This window comes from Protomyctophum bolini (assembly GCF_963924005.1).
Source record: "Protomyctophum bolini genome assembly, chromosome: 19".
Classification (NCBI taxonomy): Eukaryota; Metazoa; Chordata; class Actinopteri; order Myctophiformes; family Myctophidae; genus Protomyctophum; species Protomyctophum bolini.
Genome location: NC_137880.1, coordinates 11,566,948 through 11,582,269, shown reverse-complemented (window position 1 = coordinate 11,582,269; position 15,322 = coordinate 11,566,948). Strand labels below are relative to the sequence as shown.

General features: G+C 44.7%; 1 protein-coding gene across 3 annotated transcripts; it reads left to right on the top strand.

Annotated features, from left to right (window-relative positions):
• Positions 1-492: 492 nt before the first annotated feature.
• Positions 493-15,018, top strand: zfyve1 (zinc finger, FYVE domain containing 1). 3 transcript variants are annotated; one of them, XR_013965873.1, is made up of 15 exons: positions 493-914; positions 1,141-1,258; positions 2,313-2,860; positions 3,613-3,856; positions 4,437-4,697; positions 5,465-5,679; positions 6,188-6,294; positions 6,634-6,742; positions 7,209-7,306; positions 8,224-8,341; positions 8,984-9,154; positions 9,881-10,061; positions 11,003-11,122; positions 11,781-13,989; positions 14,053-15,018. XR_013965873.1 is itself a non-coding variant. In XM_080790916.1 (13 exons), the coding sequence occupies exons 2-13, from the start codon at positions 2,321-2,323 to the stop codon at positions 12,014-12,016; spliced, it is 2,400 nt and encodes a 799-aa protein (XP_080647042.1). In that variant the 5' UTR covers positions 493-1,258; positions 2,313-2,320; the 3' UTR covers positions 12,017-13,991. The 3 variants fall into 3 exon arrangements, 1 of the variants encoding a protein (XP_080647042.1); XR_013965874.1 differs by having other exon boundaries at positions 493-1,258; positions 11,006-11,122; XM_080790916.1 differs by lacking the exon at positions 14,053-15,018 and having other exon boundaries at positions 493-1,258; positions 11,781-13,991.
• Positions 15,019-15,322: the final 304 nt, after the last annotated feature.

The window sequence follows — 15,322 nt, the reverse complement described above, 5'->3', positions numbered from 1 at the left end:
TATTAAAAGTATACTAGCAGGAGGATAAATGATGCAAAAAAAGAATCTGGCTTTTTCATTGACAGCCGCTAGAATGTGCAAAGCATTATGGGGAATGGAGTTGTTTCATCTCACTAAACCTCAACGCTACTCACTATATTGTCTTTTTAGAAAATAGTCTCGTGATAATATTACAATTGTCTGTGTTTGAAATTATTTGTATGGTTTATGTTTGTAACATGGTATAGTAGTAATAAAAATAAGCCTAACAATATAGTATAGTAGCCAAAGTAAAAATGTATTGGTCAAAAAGAATATATATATATATATACTTGAAAGAATAATAAAAATTAAACACATTTCTTTATACAAGAAATACAAGAAACACATATTTTCATACAATAATATCATGTTCCCACTACAACAAGACACCCAGGGCAGCCATAATGATTAAATCCTACATCTCCCACAATGCCACGCACAACCTTTGACCACTGTGGATGAAAACAAGTCGATCAGCTGATGTAAACTAGCAACAACATCTAACAGGAGATCTGTTCAAATTATTTTATATCTCCACCGACGCGTTCATTATCGCTTCGTTTGTGCTAAATTGGGGGTAGCGCTGGTTTTATTGTCGGAGTCATAGCGTAATAACACTGTTATTACTACTGTTATTACTGTCCGTCTGCCGATCAAACCGGCTAGGCTGCCGCTTCTCCCAATAGGTCAATTTTTAATGAAGGTTGTTTGTTTACGTGTGTCTCTCTAGAAGTGTGTCACTTGGTGTAATCGTGGCATAACGACCAGGCTCGACAGTGCCTTACAGTCTTAGTGTGCCACGGTCCATATGCAGTGGATTAGATTGGTAGATATTTATTTTATAAGCAAAGGATGATTGACAGCCACCGTTAAATGGATGAGCTCCGTTTCATGTAGGTATAGTAAGGCTATAGCCTTATATAACGTGTGTCGTCATGTATGGTTAAAAGTTATTACTTGGAGCTGTCATATCATATATCAGCCAGGGGGTGTTTTTTTATATTCCATAATAGTCTTATATAGTTGTAATGGAGAGGAGTTAACTTTTGGGAGACTGAAGAAGATATTAGTTGATATATAATTAGTTTTATAGTGACTTGGAGGTGATTTGTGCCATAGTGTGTCACACTGGTTACAGTGTTGAAGTTTCAGCCACAGCTGTGGGAGTGAATCAGCACCTTAAGGAGACCTGGATAAGTACACCTACTCGAGTACTCGGCTTAAGCACAATATTGAGGTAGGCCTATAGGTATTTCAATACTTGATACTGCAGAGGCAAATTACTACCCTATAGAGTTATTTGAAAACTTTAGTGACATTGCATTTTCCATGTCAAGGACCCCCAAATTAGCATTAATTAGCCCACGGACCCCCATTTGAAGAGATATGCCATGGGGACCCCCAAAGAGAAGATTTCTACGGCTCTAGCAGTGATGTTTAATTTCTAGGACCCCCAGTTTGACAGGCATTAGTCTACGGACCCCCCAATTAATGGCATTTCTTTCTCTGGGACCCCCAATTTATATTGTAAAATCAATGTTAATTTAACTCTGAGAGTGTAAAATGGAACCAAATGGACTCGTTACAAATGGAACCAAATGGACCCATTGGGGTCCATTTGTACACTCTCAGAGTTACAGACCCATAAGGGTCCATTTGGTTCCAAACTATCATTTAGCTGGGGGACCCCCTGGAACTCCCTCAAGGACCCCACTTTGGGAACCACTGAGTTAGATCTACAAAACATACACTTCTAACCAATTAAGCCCTATTTTATACTTAATAGCTAATTAACATGGTCTGCAAACTCAATTGAGCTTGTAGACAGGCTATTTTCAAGCTTTTGTGGAAAAAATAAAATAAAAAATGTAAATCAGTGGCACATTCTCTGACACATAAGTGCTTTTACTTCTGGTACTTTTACGTATACTTTGATGGAATACTTTAGGCATAAAAATAACTTGTAACAGAGTATTTCTACATTGTTATTACCACTTCCAGCAGATCTACAAGCTTGCAGTGTGTCACATTGTGCCGCGCTGCGAGCTTGTTCATCTGCTATTCTTTTAAAAATCTTCTGAGGGGGGGGGGGGGGGGGGGGGATGGTGTCTTTTGCAGGGTCCTTGGTACAAGAAACAAACAAAAACAGATTGAGATTAACTGATTTAGAAAGCATTTTGTATAGAATCAGCCCCAGGTCGTAAAATACATGTATACAACTGCACTGCACTGTATGTCAAAGGGAAATAAACAACATGTGTTTCTTCCCACTACTGCTGGATGCTGAACAGGTGTCGACATGAGCACCCCGGGCCCTCCTCCTCCTCCTCCTCCCCCTGCGGAGAAAGGCACGAGCGCCGCGCTGCTGTGCCAGGAGAGCTATGCGTGCGGGGGTTCAGACGAGGCCGCCTTCGAGTGTGACGAGTGCGGCAGCCTGCAGTGTGCCCGCTGCGAACTGGAGCTCCACCGGCAGGAGCGCATGAGGAATCACGACCGGGTTCGGATTGCACCGGGTCACGTTCCCTTCTGCGACTCCTGTAAAGGAGACGGCGGCGGCGGCGGCGGCGGCGGTGGCACGCACAACAACAACAGTGGCAGCTGCTCGAGCGGCGGTCGCCTGAGGGCTGTGGTGCGCTGCCAAGGCTGCAAGATCAACCTGTGCGTGGACTGCCAGAAGCGCACACACAGCGGCATCAACAAGAGGAAGCACCCGATGAGTCCCTACCCGCCGCCGGGCAAGCCTCCGCTGGCCCCGGAGGACGAGATGATGGAGGCGCTCAGGGCCAGGCTGGACACGGTCAGCAGCTTCCTTCTGGTGGACGAGAAGGAGGAGATGCGGGTGAGTATACTATAGTGCCTCTCAACCGTTTTGTTATTCTTTTTTTAATCAAAGGACTCTCAGAGTCACAGACCTGTGTAAGAGTCCATTTGGAATCCCCTCCGGTGACCCTCAGGGTCCCCCCGGGAACTGCACTTTTGAGAACCACTGCCTTAGATCCTTGAACGAGTGCAAAAATGAATACCGGTATATAAATAAGAATATCTCAGTCATATCACCCTTGTTTACATGCAGCTATATACAGTAGGCTACTTTATAGGTCCCAGCTGGGAAATGTGGTTGCCATGCAGAAGCACAGATATAGGCTACTAGGCTATACATAAATTAAATGGTACACGCATAACAAAGATCTTAAACTCTGTCCATGTCAATGGCGTTTTTAATGTTTGTTTATGGCATAACAAACATTAAACCTGTATATAGGAGGGGCTAGTGCCCCTCAACAGCAATAACAATCAAGATCAACATACCGGTAATTGCCAAAAAAACACACACACTCACACTGTAAATTAAAATAGAAAAAAACAACTCTAAAATCAACACTGCTGTCAAAATCAGTCACCTTTTCACGAGCCATTTTAGGGAGCCAGTGCATCGCTGCAATGCGGGGCGACAGCTGAAGTGTCGGAGTGGCTAGAACCTTCCGCGGAGCTCCTCGCCGCGATGATCAATCAGTGCACGGGCCTACAAGATGAACTCCATGCGTGTCAGCGACGTGGTTCTGTAATATCTCGCTCTCGTTCTCTCCTCAGGTGAAGGGCGAGGACGACTTTGTCAGCAGGCTGGGCTGCGAGCCAGATCAACTCCTCAAGGTGGTCTCTATTTTTGGCAACACCGGTGAGGGCAAGTCGCACACCCTCAACCACACCTTCTTCCTGGGGAGGGAGGTGTTCAAGACCTCCCCCACCCAGGAGTCCTGCACCGTGGGCGTGTGGGCGGCCATGGACCCCCTACACAAGGTGGTGATCATCGACACGGAGGGGCTGCTGGGGGCCGGTAAGCGTTGAACCCACAGGTGGATGTGTCTTCTTGACTCCTGCGCCGTGCGGTCGTCTCTGTCGGGTGGAAACCTCACATGTCCACCAGAGCCGTTACTTTTCAGGATTCAAATTCAAAAGTAGCAGGTCTGCAGATGTAGATCTGCTACTTTTGATGCTTTTGTGTGACACTGTCGCTGTGTAGTATGATCGAGTTGGGTGTTAATTTAATAAAACACAAAAAGTTTAAATATGGAGATAAGAGGTTTCTGCCCAACAGCAATGTTATGCTTTATTCTATACCATCTGTAAGTCTGTAGTGTGCACAAATAGAAGCATTTTGAATGCACAAATGGTGAATGGTGGTGAAAAATCATTTCAAGCGCATCTGTGATGCATCGTTAGCTTGAAATCGGTTACTTTGCGACAAGTAACACCGTCGCACTCCAGAATATAAATGGGGTATAACGCGGCGGGGAAGAACGCACACCAAAGCAAACACCTTGTGAACCTTGTAGACAAATCGTGGACCAGAAACAATCTCCTAAACATTCACTCCTCTCTCCCGTGTCTGTGTCTTTGTTTGTTGCCCAATGCAGGAGCCAACCAGGGCCAGCAGACCCGCCTGCTCCTCAAGGTGCTGGCGGTGTCCGACCTGGTCATCTACCGCACGCACGCCGACCGCCTGCACGACGACCTGTTCAAGTTCCTGGGCGACGCGTCCGAGGCCTACCTGAAGCACTTCACCCGCGAGCTGAAGGCCACCACGGCCCGCTGTGGCCTGGACGTCCCTCTGTCCACGCTGGGCCCCGCCGTCATCATCTTCCACGAGACCGTGCACACCAAGCTGCTGGGGACCGGTAAGGACAGGAGGACACACAACGTTTCACAACGTACATTAAGACATTTAGCAGTCTCTTATCCAGAGTAAGTCCTCAGTATACACAGAACCATATCAACGAGGCCACTTGTTAAAGGAAAACTATCTGACACTATCTGAATGCTATCTGGCCCTAAACAGAGAATACACAGTGGCAGAATACCTGAGCACCGTGACCGACCCAAAACAAATAAAAATCTTAACTAGGTACAGACTCAGTGAGCACAGTCTCGCGATCGAGAAAGGCCGTCATAGGCAGACCTGTATCCCGAGAGAAGACAGACTATGCACCCACTGCACACAAAATGAAGTGGAAACCGAGCTACACTTCCTAACCATCTGTACATTGTACCAAGACATCAGAAACACATACTTCCCACAGATTACAGAGATTTTGAAAACATGACCAATGACAAAAAACTCCCATATCTGCTGGGCGAAGTACAACAATAAAGCCCTTTGAATTGAATTGAATTGAATAGTGCAGCAACGTCTGCAGTGCTAAATGTGTGATGGCTTTATTGTTCCTATCAGAAAGTGATTATTACACACACACACACACACACACACACACACACACACACACACACCTGGAATCTGAAGATACCTTCACAATCACTTTTTAGCCCCTCCTCCATGCCCAGCTTTGCGTATTTTGTGTGTACCCCGCATAGCGATGATTTGATTTGCTAAGCAATGTATGGATCTCCTTTCCCTTTCTCACCCCTCTCTCTCTCTCTCTCTCAGACAAGCCCTCAGACTCAGCGGAGCGCCTGCTTGCAGAGCGCTTCAGGAAGCTGTGTGTGTTCCCGGAGGCCTTCAGCTCGGTGCAGTACCGCGGGACTCGAACCTACAACCCTCCCACGGACTTCAGCGGCCTGCTGCACAGCGTGGAGCTGCTGCTGGACAACAACACCACGCGCTCGCCGCGCTCCGCCAGCGTCGTCTACAAGGCCCTGCAGGTAACGCTGGAGGTCAAGGAGTTGAGAGGGAAGAAACTGGAACTATACCATTTAGACCTGCAGTATAATCTTTTTTTTAAGGCTTCTAAATTCTAATTCTAGTTTTTTGAAAAACATGTTTCTATGTCAGTGGGTGCTCAACCTTTTTTACCCAGTCCAGCCCTGTGTACATGATACTTAGAACAACAAGTACCCCCACACAAAAGTACAGAAAATAGTAGATCTATCTTTTTTGAGGGGTGCTAGCCCCTCCTATAAACTATAAACTATTGTGTGGATTCTGTCTGAACACAAACATTAAATGACATTGACAAAGGATGGAGAATTTACATGTGTCTGAGCAAATCGGCATGTCGGTTGGAACCCTTGGCCAATAAGTGACCACCATTCCTGATGATGATGAACGATGATTAGAGTGCCCCTCACTTCACACGGGTGTGATTAAAAAAAATATATATAATAGGTACTTACGGTACTTCTGTCTCTGTGTCTCTGTCGCCCCCTACAGGCGTTGAGTGAGCGCTTCAGCGGGGACATCCCAGATGAACACGTGAACAGTAACTGCTTCTTTCCAGATGAATACTTCACCTGCTCCAGCATCTGTCTCAGCTGTGGGTGAGTGTCTTCTCACACACACACACACACACACACACACACACACACACACACACACACACACACAACGGCGTCACACAAGAGCATCGTCGGAAGTAGCAGATCCGCAAGCTTGAGCTTGTAGATCTGATGCTTTTGAATTTCAATCGTGACAAGTAACAGTTTTGGGACATACTAAATGAGGTTTCCACCCGACAGAGACGAAATGTAATGAGTTGTATATATCTATATACTAAATACCTCAGCTAAATGTGGGCGTGTGCGTACGTGTGTGTGTGTGTGTGTGTGTGTGTGTGTGTGTGTGTGTGTGTGTGTGTGTGTGTGTGTGTGTGTGTACAGGTCAGGCTGCAAGAACAGTATGAACCATATGAAGGAGGATGTTAACCATGAAGCCAAACATCGATGTCGCTACTCCGTACAGTACGACAACCGCATCTACACTTGCAAGGTACGCACACACACACACACACACACACACACACACACACACACTCTCACACACACACACACACACACACACACTAGAGCTAAGATTGCTCCTTTTTTCACAATCAACAAAACAATTAAGAAAATAGCTGATCTATATAAAAACAATATAAAATATTATTGTATTAAAACGATGATTTCGGGGCGCCCGCTGGCCTAGTGGTCCAGGCGCATGCCACATATAGGCTCTTGCCTATAATGTGTTCGAGTCCCGTTCATGACGACCTTTGCTGCATGTCTCTCCCTGTCTCTCTCTCTCTCCCCCTCTGTCTGTCACTGTAACTATCAATAAAGGCACAAAAGCCCAAATAAAATTATCTTACAAAAAAAGTAAAAACCTGATGATTTCTTTATGTAGACGCTGAAGCAATTAAGCTTAAAATCAGATGGTAAGATATGTTTGGTTGTATCTGTGTTTGTTTCGCCAGGCCTGCTATGAAGGAGGGAAGGAGGTGATCGTGGTTCCTAAAACCACGGCGTCGTCCGACAGCCCTTGGTTCGGTCTGGCCATCTACGCCTGGTCAGGGTACGTTTTACCATAACACACACATATAAGCATATATACGCATCCTCGCCGCCGGCAGCAAATTTCCATTTTAGTTTTAGTCATAGTCTCTTCAATAGTTTTTATTTAGTTTCAGTCACATTTTAGTCACCTTGAATGTCTTAGTGTTAGTCTAGTTTTAGTCGACTAAATAGCATAAGAGTTTTGTCGACTAAATCTACAGTGGATTTAGTCGACTAAACTGTATTTTTGTGGGCCTTGATGCCATCGTAATTACATGTGCTGAAAATAGCCGATCAGTAGATCAGCAGATCAGCAGTTTCAGCATGCAACCAAGTGTAAAATGACTTATACTGGATTTCTTGTCCACTAGTCCCTTCCTAACATTTAGTCTAGTTTTTATTTGTTGACGAAATTGTCAGTATATTTAGTCTTAGTTTTAGTCATCATAGTTTTCATTTAGTTTTCGTCTTTGGAAAAAGGTAGTCGACGAACATTTTTTGTCTTAGTTTTAGTCGATGAAATCAACACTGCTGCCGGCGACAATATTGCTGTCACTTCTCAGGAATTGTGTTCCAATTAATCCAATGTAGTTATTTAGTCACAAGCTCTTTTTAATACTTTCGTCATTCGTTCAATATTTATAAAACCTATTACTCACTTGTGTTATGCAGTACTTAAATTTTCTTTAAATCTAGCGAAAATAGCATATGTACAAGTTCACATTGCGCCGCAGGTTGTGAACATCAGTTACGTTTGCTACCTTTGTGCAACACTGTCCTAAGACAAAGTGTGGCATTCATTTACAATGAAACTTGAAATATGAGATACAAGAATTCTGCCCGACACAGACGATATTTCACATTTCATTACATACAAAGCAAACTGTAGCTTTTTGGATTCAACTTGTGCCGTGATCCATCTCGTGGTCTGTCCAGGTATGTGATCGAGTGTCCCAACTGCGGCGTGATCTACAGGAGCAGACAGTATTGGTACGGGAACCAGGATCCCGTCGACACAGTGGTCCGAACCGAGATCCAACACATCTGGCCAGGGGTTAGTTACAGTAGTCCTCAATGCTCACATCTAGACCATCTGGCCAGGGGTTAGTTACAGTATAGTCCTCAATGCTCACATCTAGACCATCTGGCCAGGGGTTAGTTACAGTAGTCCTCAATGCTCACATCTAGACCATCTGGCCAGGGGTTAGTTACAGTAGTCCTCAATGCTCACATCTAGACCATCTGGCCAGGGGTTAGTTACAGTAGTCCTCAATGCTCACATCTAGACCATCTGGCCAGGGGATAGTCCTCAGTGATACAAATCTGGCATCCTATAGTTTATTGTTTCAATGGACAGATTATCTTTTGGATATTATGCTGTTTAGACTGATTACTATCTCTGCATTTGACTCGTGTTTACCTTACTGTAAATCACTCTGGATTATGATGTTTGCTAAATGCCTAAATTCTAAATTGCTCACATGGCATGCTGCTTGTTAAAGGAGAAGTCAGACTCAGGGCCAACCAGTTTCTTATTTTAATCTAACGTTACTATATCCAAGAACGTCAGAACGAGTGGTACAGGTTAAACATTTACATAACTCCCTCCCGAGCCCATGAGCGTGCGCCGTGGATTTAAGAAAACGGCATGTCCGTAAATCTTCCTTAACGTCATCATTGTGTCTCTGGCCTGCAGTCGGACGGCTTCCTGAAAGACAACCACAACGCAGCTCAGAGGGTGCTGGACGGAGTGAACTACATCTCCCAGTCTGTGTCTGAGCTCAGCGTCAAGCCTGCTAAAGCCGTCACCTCCTGGCTCACCGACCAGATCGCCCCTGCTTACTGGAGACCCAACTCCCTCATCCTGGTACGTAAGCAGGGCTGTGAATCTTACTGGAGTCCCAACTCCCTCATCCTGGTACGTAACCAGGGCTGTGAATCTTACTGGAGACCCAACTCCCTCATCCTGGTACGTAAGCAGGGCTGTGAATCTTACTGGAGACCCAACTCCCTCATCCTGGTACGTAACCAGGGCTGTGAATCTTACTGGAGACCCTACCCAACTCCCTCATCCTGGTACGTAACCTGGGCTGTGAATCTTACTGGAGACCCAACTCCCTCATCCTGGTACGTAACCTGGGCTGTGAATCTTACTGGAGACCCAACTCCCTCATCCTGGTACGTAACCAGGGCTGTGAATCTTCTGCTATCTCACCATTATGATGGTGTCACGATTCAATTACTGGAGAAAAATGGAAATAGGAAATTGTGAATGGTTAATAACAAGAATCACATTTTTGAGTGGTGCAACCACTCCATTAAGGAGCTATGTGTGTCTGTCCCTGGCTGGCTGGCTGTGTCCGTCCGTCTGAGCACGGAAATTGTGTTTGGTTGGTTTTCACAACCAAGTGTCACTGTTGCGCAGTACAGTAATGATATGAAAGCCGGGACAGAGTTTAAAGTGTCCAGAAATATATGATTGAATGGAACATGGCATCATTCACAAACAACCGATGTACCAAAATAATCTATCAATCCCCCCCCAATAGGACTATACTATATAGAATGATGATGATAAAGATGTTGTTCGCAGAAATGCCACAAGTGTGAGTTGGACTTCCTGCACAACGACACCAAGCACCACTGCCGTGCGTGTGGGGAGGGCTTCTGTGACGCGTGCTCCTCTAAGACCCGGCCCGTCCCGGAGCGGGGCTGGGGCCTGGCCCCCGTCAGGGTGTGTGACGCCTGTTTCCACAACCGAGGGATCCCCACCGGTACGTTACGGGAACAATTCTACTAAATGTCTTCTAAATCATGACAGTTTTTATGAAAAACCCCATGTTTCTGTGTCAGTGGTTCTCAAACATTTTCATGTCAATGACCCCCCCCAAAATATATGTAATTGGCCGCCTAACACCACCTGAAAATATGTTGTTCCAGGGAAGAAGCAAAGATTTGAGTTAAAAACGTTTGCTCTGAAAGAAAATATATTCAAAGATTTGTGCCACACTTTCAAAAATAGCAGATCTACAAGCTCGTGTGCCGCGCTACGAGCTTGTAGATCTGCTATTTTTCAATAGCTAAAGTATAACATAATGCTTGATACACCAAAAGGGGTTCCCGCCCAAAATGGGTTAAAAATGGAGTGCCGTAATTTTTTTCCCCCCTAAAACATGATAATCAGGTATTATGATTAGGCTATACTAGGAGGAATATTTCTTGTACAGAAAGTACCACCCACCTAAACTTAAGCCTCGCCCACAGCTGTTGTATGATAATGGGGGAGGGGCTAGGGGAGGAGTTGTTATTTCGATTGGGCCTTTTGACTCAAAGGCTTTCAGCTTTCAGGAAGAAACCAAAAATACACATGGAAGACCTATTTGAATATTCTAATCACACCTGGGGGTCTATTATTAGTAATGTTAACTCCATAGACACATGCAAAACAGAAAAAGTACAAAAATCACAGCACTCCGTCTTTAAAGCTGCACTCAGTGTAAGTGTTATGTCTGTTGTCCCAATGAGAGGTAAATGCAATGGATGTCTGACTCACAATAAAGAAGGCTGTGCGTCTAGTGTTGTTCTATCTGGCGTGCCCTCTGCTTAAATGTAGCCTACATTTATATACTTGTACTGCTCTATAAAGAACAGAATATTAAAGGCACACTTGGTTTTCTGTGTGTGCGTGGCCATGCGTGCGTGCGCTTCCCTCTAGCAGAGTTGCTGGATGCTGCGTTGGAGGAAGAGGAAGGAGGAACTCTGATCGCCAGGAAGGTGGGAGAGGCGGTCCAGAACACACTGGGAGCTGTGGTAGGAGCCATAGACATCCCACTGGGTGAGACCACGCTCCGTACAACTCTTGAATAGTTTTAATTTAGTTTTAGTCTCATTTTAGTCGCCTGGAATGTTTGTGTTTAGTCTAGTTTTTGTCGACTAAATATCATACGATTTTAAATCTACAGTTGATTTAGTCGACTAAAATGTGTTTTGGCGGGCCGTAATGAGTCAATGACTGTTTTTACACTTGCTGAAAATTGCCGATCTACAAGCTCACAACGCATCGCAGCGCGACGCGTTGTGACTTGTGAGCTTGTAGATCTGCTATTTTCAGTTACTTTGTAGATTTGGATTATTATTACAAAACATACATCCCCAACTTCAGCCACACACATACATTTTGGGTTTGGCCATTTGAAAATAGCAGATCTACAAGCTCACAATGCATCACATCGTGACGCATTGTGAGCTTGTAGATCTGCTATTTTCAAAAGATATTTATACATTTGAAAACTTGAAATGAGACATGCTGCATAATGACCACTTTCTACTTTCGGTACGTTAAGTACATTTAGACGCCAATACTTTTGCACTTTCACTCAAGTACATTTTGAATTCCGGACTTGTAACGGAGTAGTTCTACATGGCAGCATTGATACTTTCACTTAAGTAAAACATTTGAGCGCTTTTTTTCCCCCACCACTTCCACCCTCCAGGTCTGGTGAAAGACGCGGCGCGGCCGGCCTACTGGGTGCCGGACCAGGACATCCAGGCGTGCTGCGAGTGTCGCAAGGAGTTCTGCGCCGCCCGCCTGTCCATCCACCACTGCCGCGCCTGCGGCCAGGGCGTGTGCGACGACTGCTCCCAGGAGCGGCGGGCCGTGCCCTCCCGCGGCTGGGACCACCCCGTCAGGGTCTGCAGCGGGTGCAGCCAGAAACCCGGGGAGCTCTAGCAGGAACCGGAGCGGACCGGAACGAGACCGGGTTCACAGTCCAGAAGAGTCCGCCCCCGTTATATCCACTTAAAACCCCAGCATCTGTGAGCGTGTCAATCGGCTATTTTCATCGAAAGCTTTCCCCACAATAACAGAAAATACACTGGCCACCGGTCAATCATATATAGGGTTTAAGTGGTGGTGGGGGGTGGATTACAGCTTCCGTCTTTCAGCTGATGTTGGTTGTCGTTTTAGCCTGATTCATACGCAGTTGCGCATCATGCCTCAGCACTGAAAGTATCAGATCTACAAGCTTGTTGTGAGTGTGTGGACTGTGGATTGGCTATTTTCGATGCGTAACTCCAGTATTAATTTAGGCTTTTCCTGTCCGCACTCAACACCTCTGTCCCCCTTTAGGATATTTAAATCTAGTATGCCTACACGTTGACGTGTGTTCACACCAGACGTGGCACTTTTCTCTTTTTTTTGCCAGAGCGAGGCGATTCAATGTTAAATCAACGTTAAGATGGCGACATCGATGTTTTCCGCTTCTAGCGGGAATCTCGCCATCAAGTTGAAACGTTTTCAACTGAAGCAAAGGCAAACAAGAGTGACATCCGACTCAAGTATCCAGTCGGAGAAGTAGTTTATTTGATGTTGTGCGTGAATTTCAACAACAAAGCAATACAAAGTGCTTAACACATAACATTAAGGACACGTTGTGCTTGCTAAACCGAACGATATTACCAAACACACAAGTGAACATACAGTACAAATACAGTAGGATATAGCCGATGCTGCCGTGACCAAATTCACAAAATGTCAGTCGGGGCAACTCGGCTTCCGCGATTCAAGTGACACGATTATGGTCATTGCGTCCCGGTGTGAACACACCTTTTAGAGTGCGCAGAGTACCTTTGTTAAGACAGAACAGAAGGGGCGGCAAGACACCCTGGATCTATTCTATAGCAGTGGTTCTAAAAGATAGGAGGAACCAAATCTCCAAAACTCTGAGAGCGTACAAATGGAACCAAACAGACTCGTTCCTTTTGTACGCACGAGTTAGGGGGTCCGTGGCTTAATTCACCCCACGTTTGAGAACCACTGATTCATTAGACAATGCAATACATTGATGCGCGAGTATCAGACATGCTTGTTTGAGTGCATTTTGGGATAATTCTGACGTTACCACTTCCGTCCCATCTCGTCCATTTTGTATAAAACCACGGCAACCTTTTTGACAATCTGTTGATATAAATTAGGGTTATCTTACTCATCCCATGGCCTAGGGGGCCGTACGTAGGGGTGTCATGGTGGATGCTTGGGCAGTCAGGGATATCCAGCGCTCTCGGTCTTCAGCTGTGCGTAGCAGGGTCTGGAAGCTGCAGCCAGTCCATTCCTTGATGTTGTCCATCCAGGACGGTCTCTGCCTGCCTCTTATTAGGGTTATATTATCAAATCAATCTCTAGACTCTAGATTTGCTGAGGGAAAATAATGCTACTTATCACCATCATCAATTAAAGTATACTGTAGGTCTATTATTTACAAACAAACATACAGGCCTCAAATACAAATATACTTACAATTTCTTGCTTATCTAGAAATTAAAAACAAATGTCTCTATTATTTTTCCTTTTCGGTGGTGGGGTTCCCCCGCTTTGTTTACATTTGTATCATTGATTGGGCCTTTAATGAACAAAATTCAATACTTTCGTTCGTCTTTTTTTTTTGTCTTTTTAAACAATGCTCTCTCTTTTTTCCCTCAATGTATCTGTTGATGTGGATCCAAGCCGATGTACAGTATGGCTAACTCCACACGACTACATTACTTTTCTCATATAAGCACTTTTATTAAGTCGTTGCTGTCAGGGCAGAAATCTCATGTCCATATTTTGTTTCTGATTATTTATTTCCGCAAATGTAACGCCCTCCTTGATCATTTAACCCATTCTGAACGGGAACCCCTTTTGGGGTTAGCATCATGTTATGCGTTAAAAATAGCAGACCTACAAGCTCGTAGCGCGCCACCGAGTGGCGCGCTACGAGCTTGTAGGTCTGCTATTTTTGAAAAATCGAAGAACGACTGACATTTTTAGAATCTGATCTCGGGTCAGAATGGGTTCATCAAGACCAGTGTGTGTCCAGTGGAAACCTCGTATGAATCTGATCTCAGGTCAGAATGGGTTAACAGCGTCACACAAAAGTATCAAAAGCTGCAGCATCAAAGCGACGCATTTCGAGCTTGTCGATCTGCTACTTTTGCCGTTTCATTTGGTATTTTTATTTGAATCCTGGAAAGTTAACAGTTTTGGACATATGAGGTTTCTATCCGACAGACCAAATATGACTTTATGTGTGAGGGGGGCCTAGGTAGGTAGTTTAATAATGGCTTTTATAGGACTTGGAAAGCAGGGAAAGATTGGTTAAAATGAATCCCATTCCTCCAGTCCACTCCCTAGTCTCCCTACAGCCCTGCAAGCTTCTTCCTTTCTTTGTCTTCTACTGTGTTACTTTATAAAAAGGGGAAATACGATTTTATAAATGGCCTCTTTGTGTGTTTTTGAACTGACGGTATAGTATATCATCACCACTATTGACCGGACATAATCTGACTGCAATCCAAACACGTGTCAGGAACTGCTCTCGGAGACTGACCGCCTGTCCGCCTCACACAGAAGAACTGTGGAATATAAAAGTCTTGGATGAAAACAAGACACTTTGCATGAGGCTGGCCCCTCAAAAGATATTCATTCATGTTAGGAAATTGTTTTCTCTGGCCGCAGCTCAGGTCCTCTAGTCTAATCTCACTAGTTACTGTACATCTGTGTGGTATCTAGATTTGTTTTCAATGTAAAGTGAAATATTAATAAAATGAAGATGGATGTGTTGCAAAATTCAAGAGCTAGTAGATTTGAGCTCGTGAAACGCGATCTACACAGGTGCACATTTGCACTTGCATGAAATGTCCATACACATACTGTAAAATTGGCATTTGAAGTCAAAGAATAAACTATTGTTATCTATCCTACATAGTTATTTTTTTCCTGTGACTTCACTTTTCTGTATGACATCAAAATGTGTGTGTGTGTGTGTGTGTGTGTGTGTGTGTGTGTGTGTGTGTGTGTGTGTGTGTGTGTGCGTGTGCGCATGCATTTTACATGTCACAGGTTGAAATTCAAGCAAGTTCAAGTGCTTGGGTCTAATCTACAAGGTCTTGTCTGTCGGGTGGAAACCTGACATACGTCCAAAACCGTTACTTTTCAGGATTCAAATTAAAAAGTATCAAAATAGCAGATCTACAAGCTCGAAACGCATCGCTTCGA

Bases quoted from the DNA above. Each gene is read 5' to 3' on its own strand.
- zfyve1 (XM_080790916.1), top strand. From the start codon at position 2,321: ATGAGCACCCCGGGCCCTCCTCCTCCTCCTCCTCCCCCTGCGGAGAAA. The intron at 8,342-8,983 runs GTTAGTTACAGT...TCTGGCCTGCAG, and splicing joins TCCAACACATCTGGCCAGGG to TCGGACGGCTTCCTGAAAGA. The intron at 10,062-11,002 runs GTACGTTACGGG...GCTTCCCTCTAG, and splicing joins CAACCGAGGGATCCCCACCG to CAGAGTTGCTGGATGCTGCG.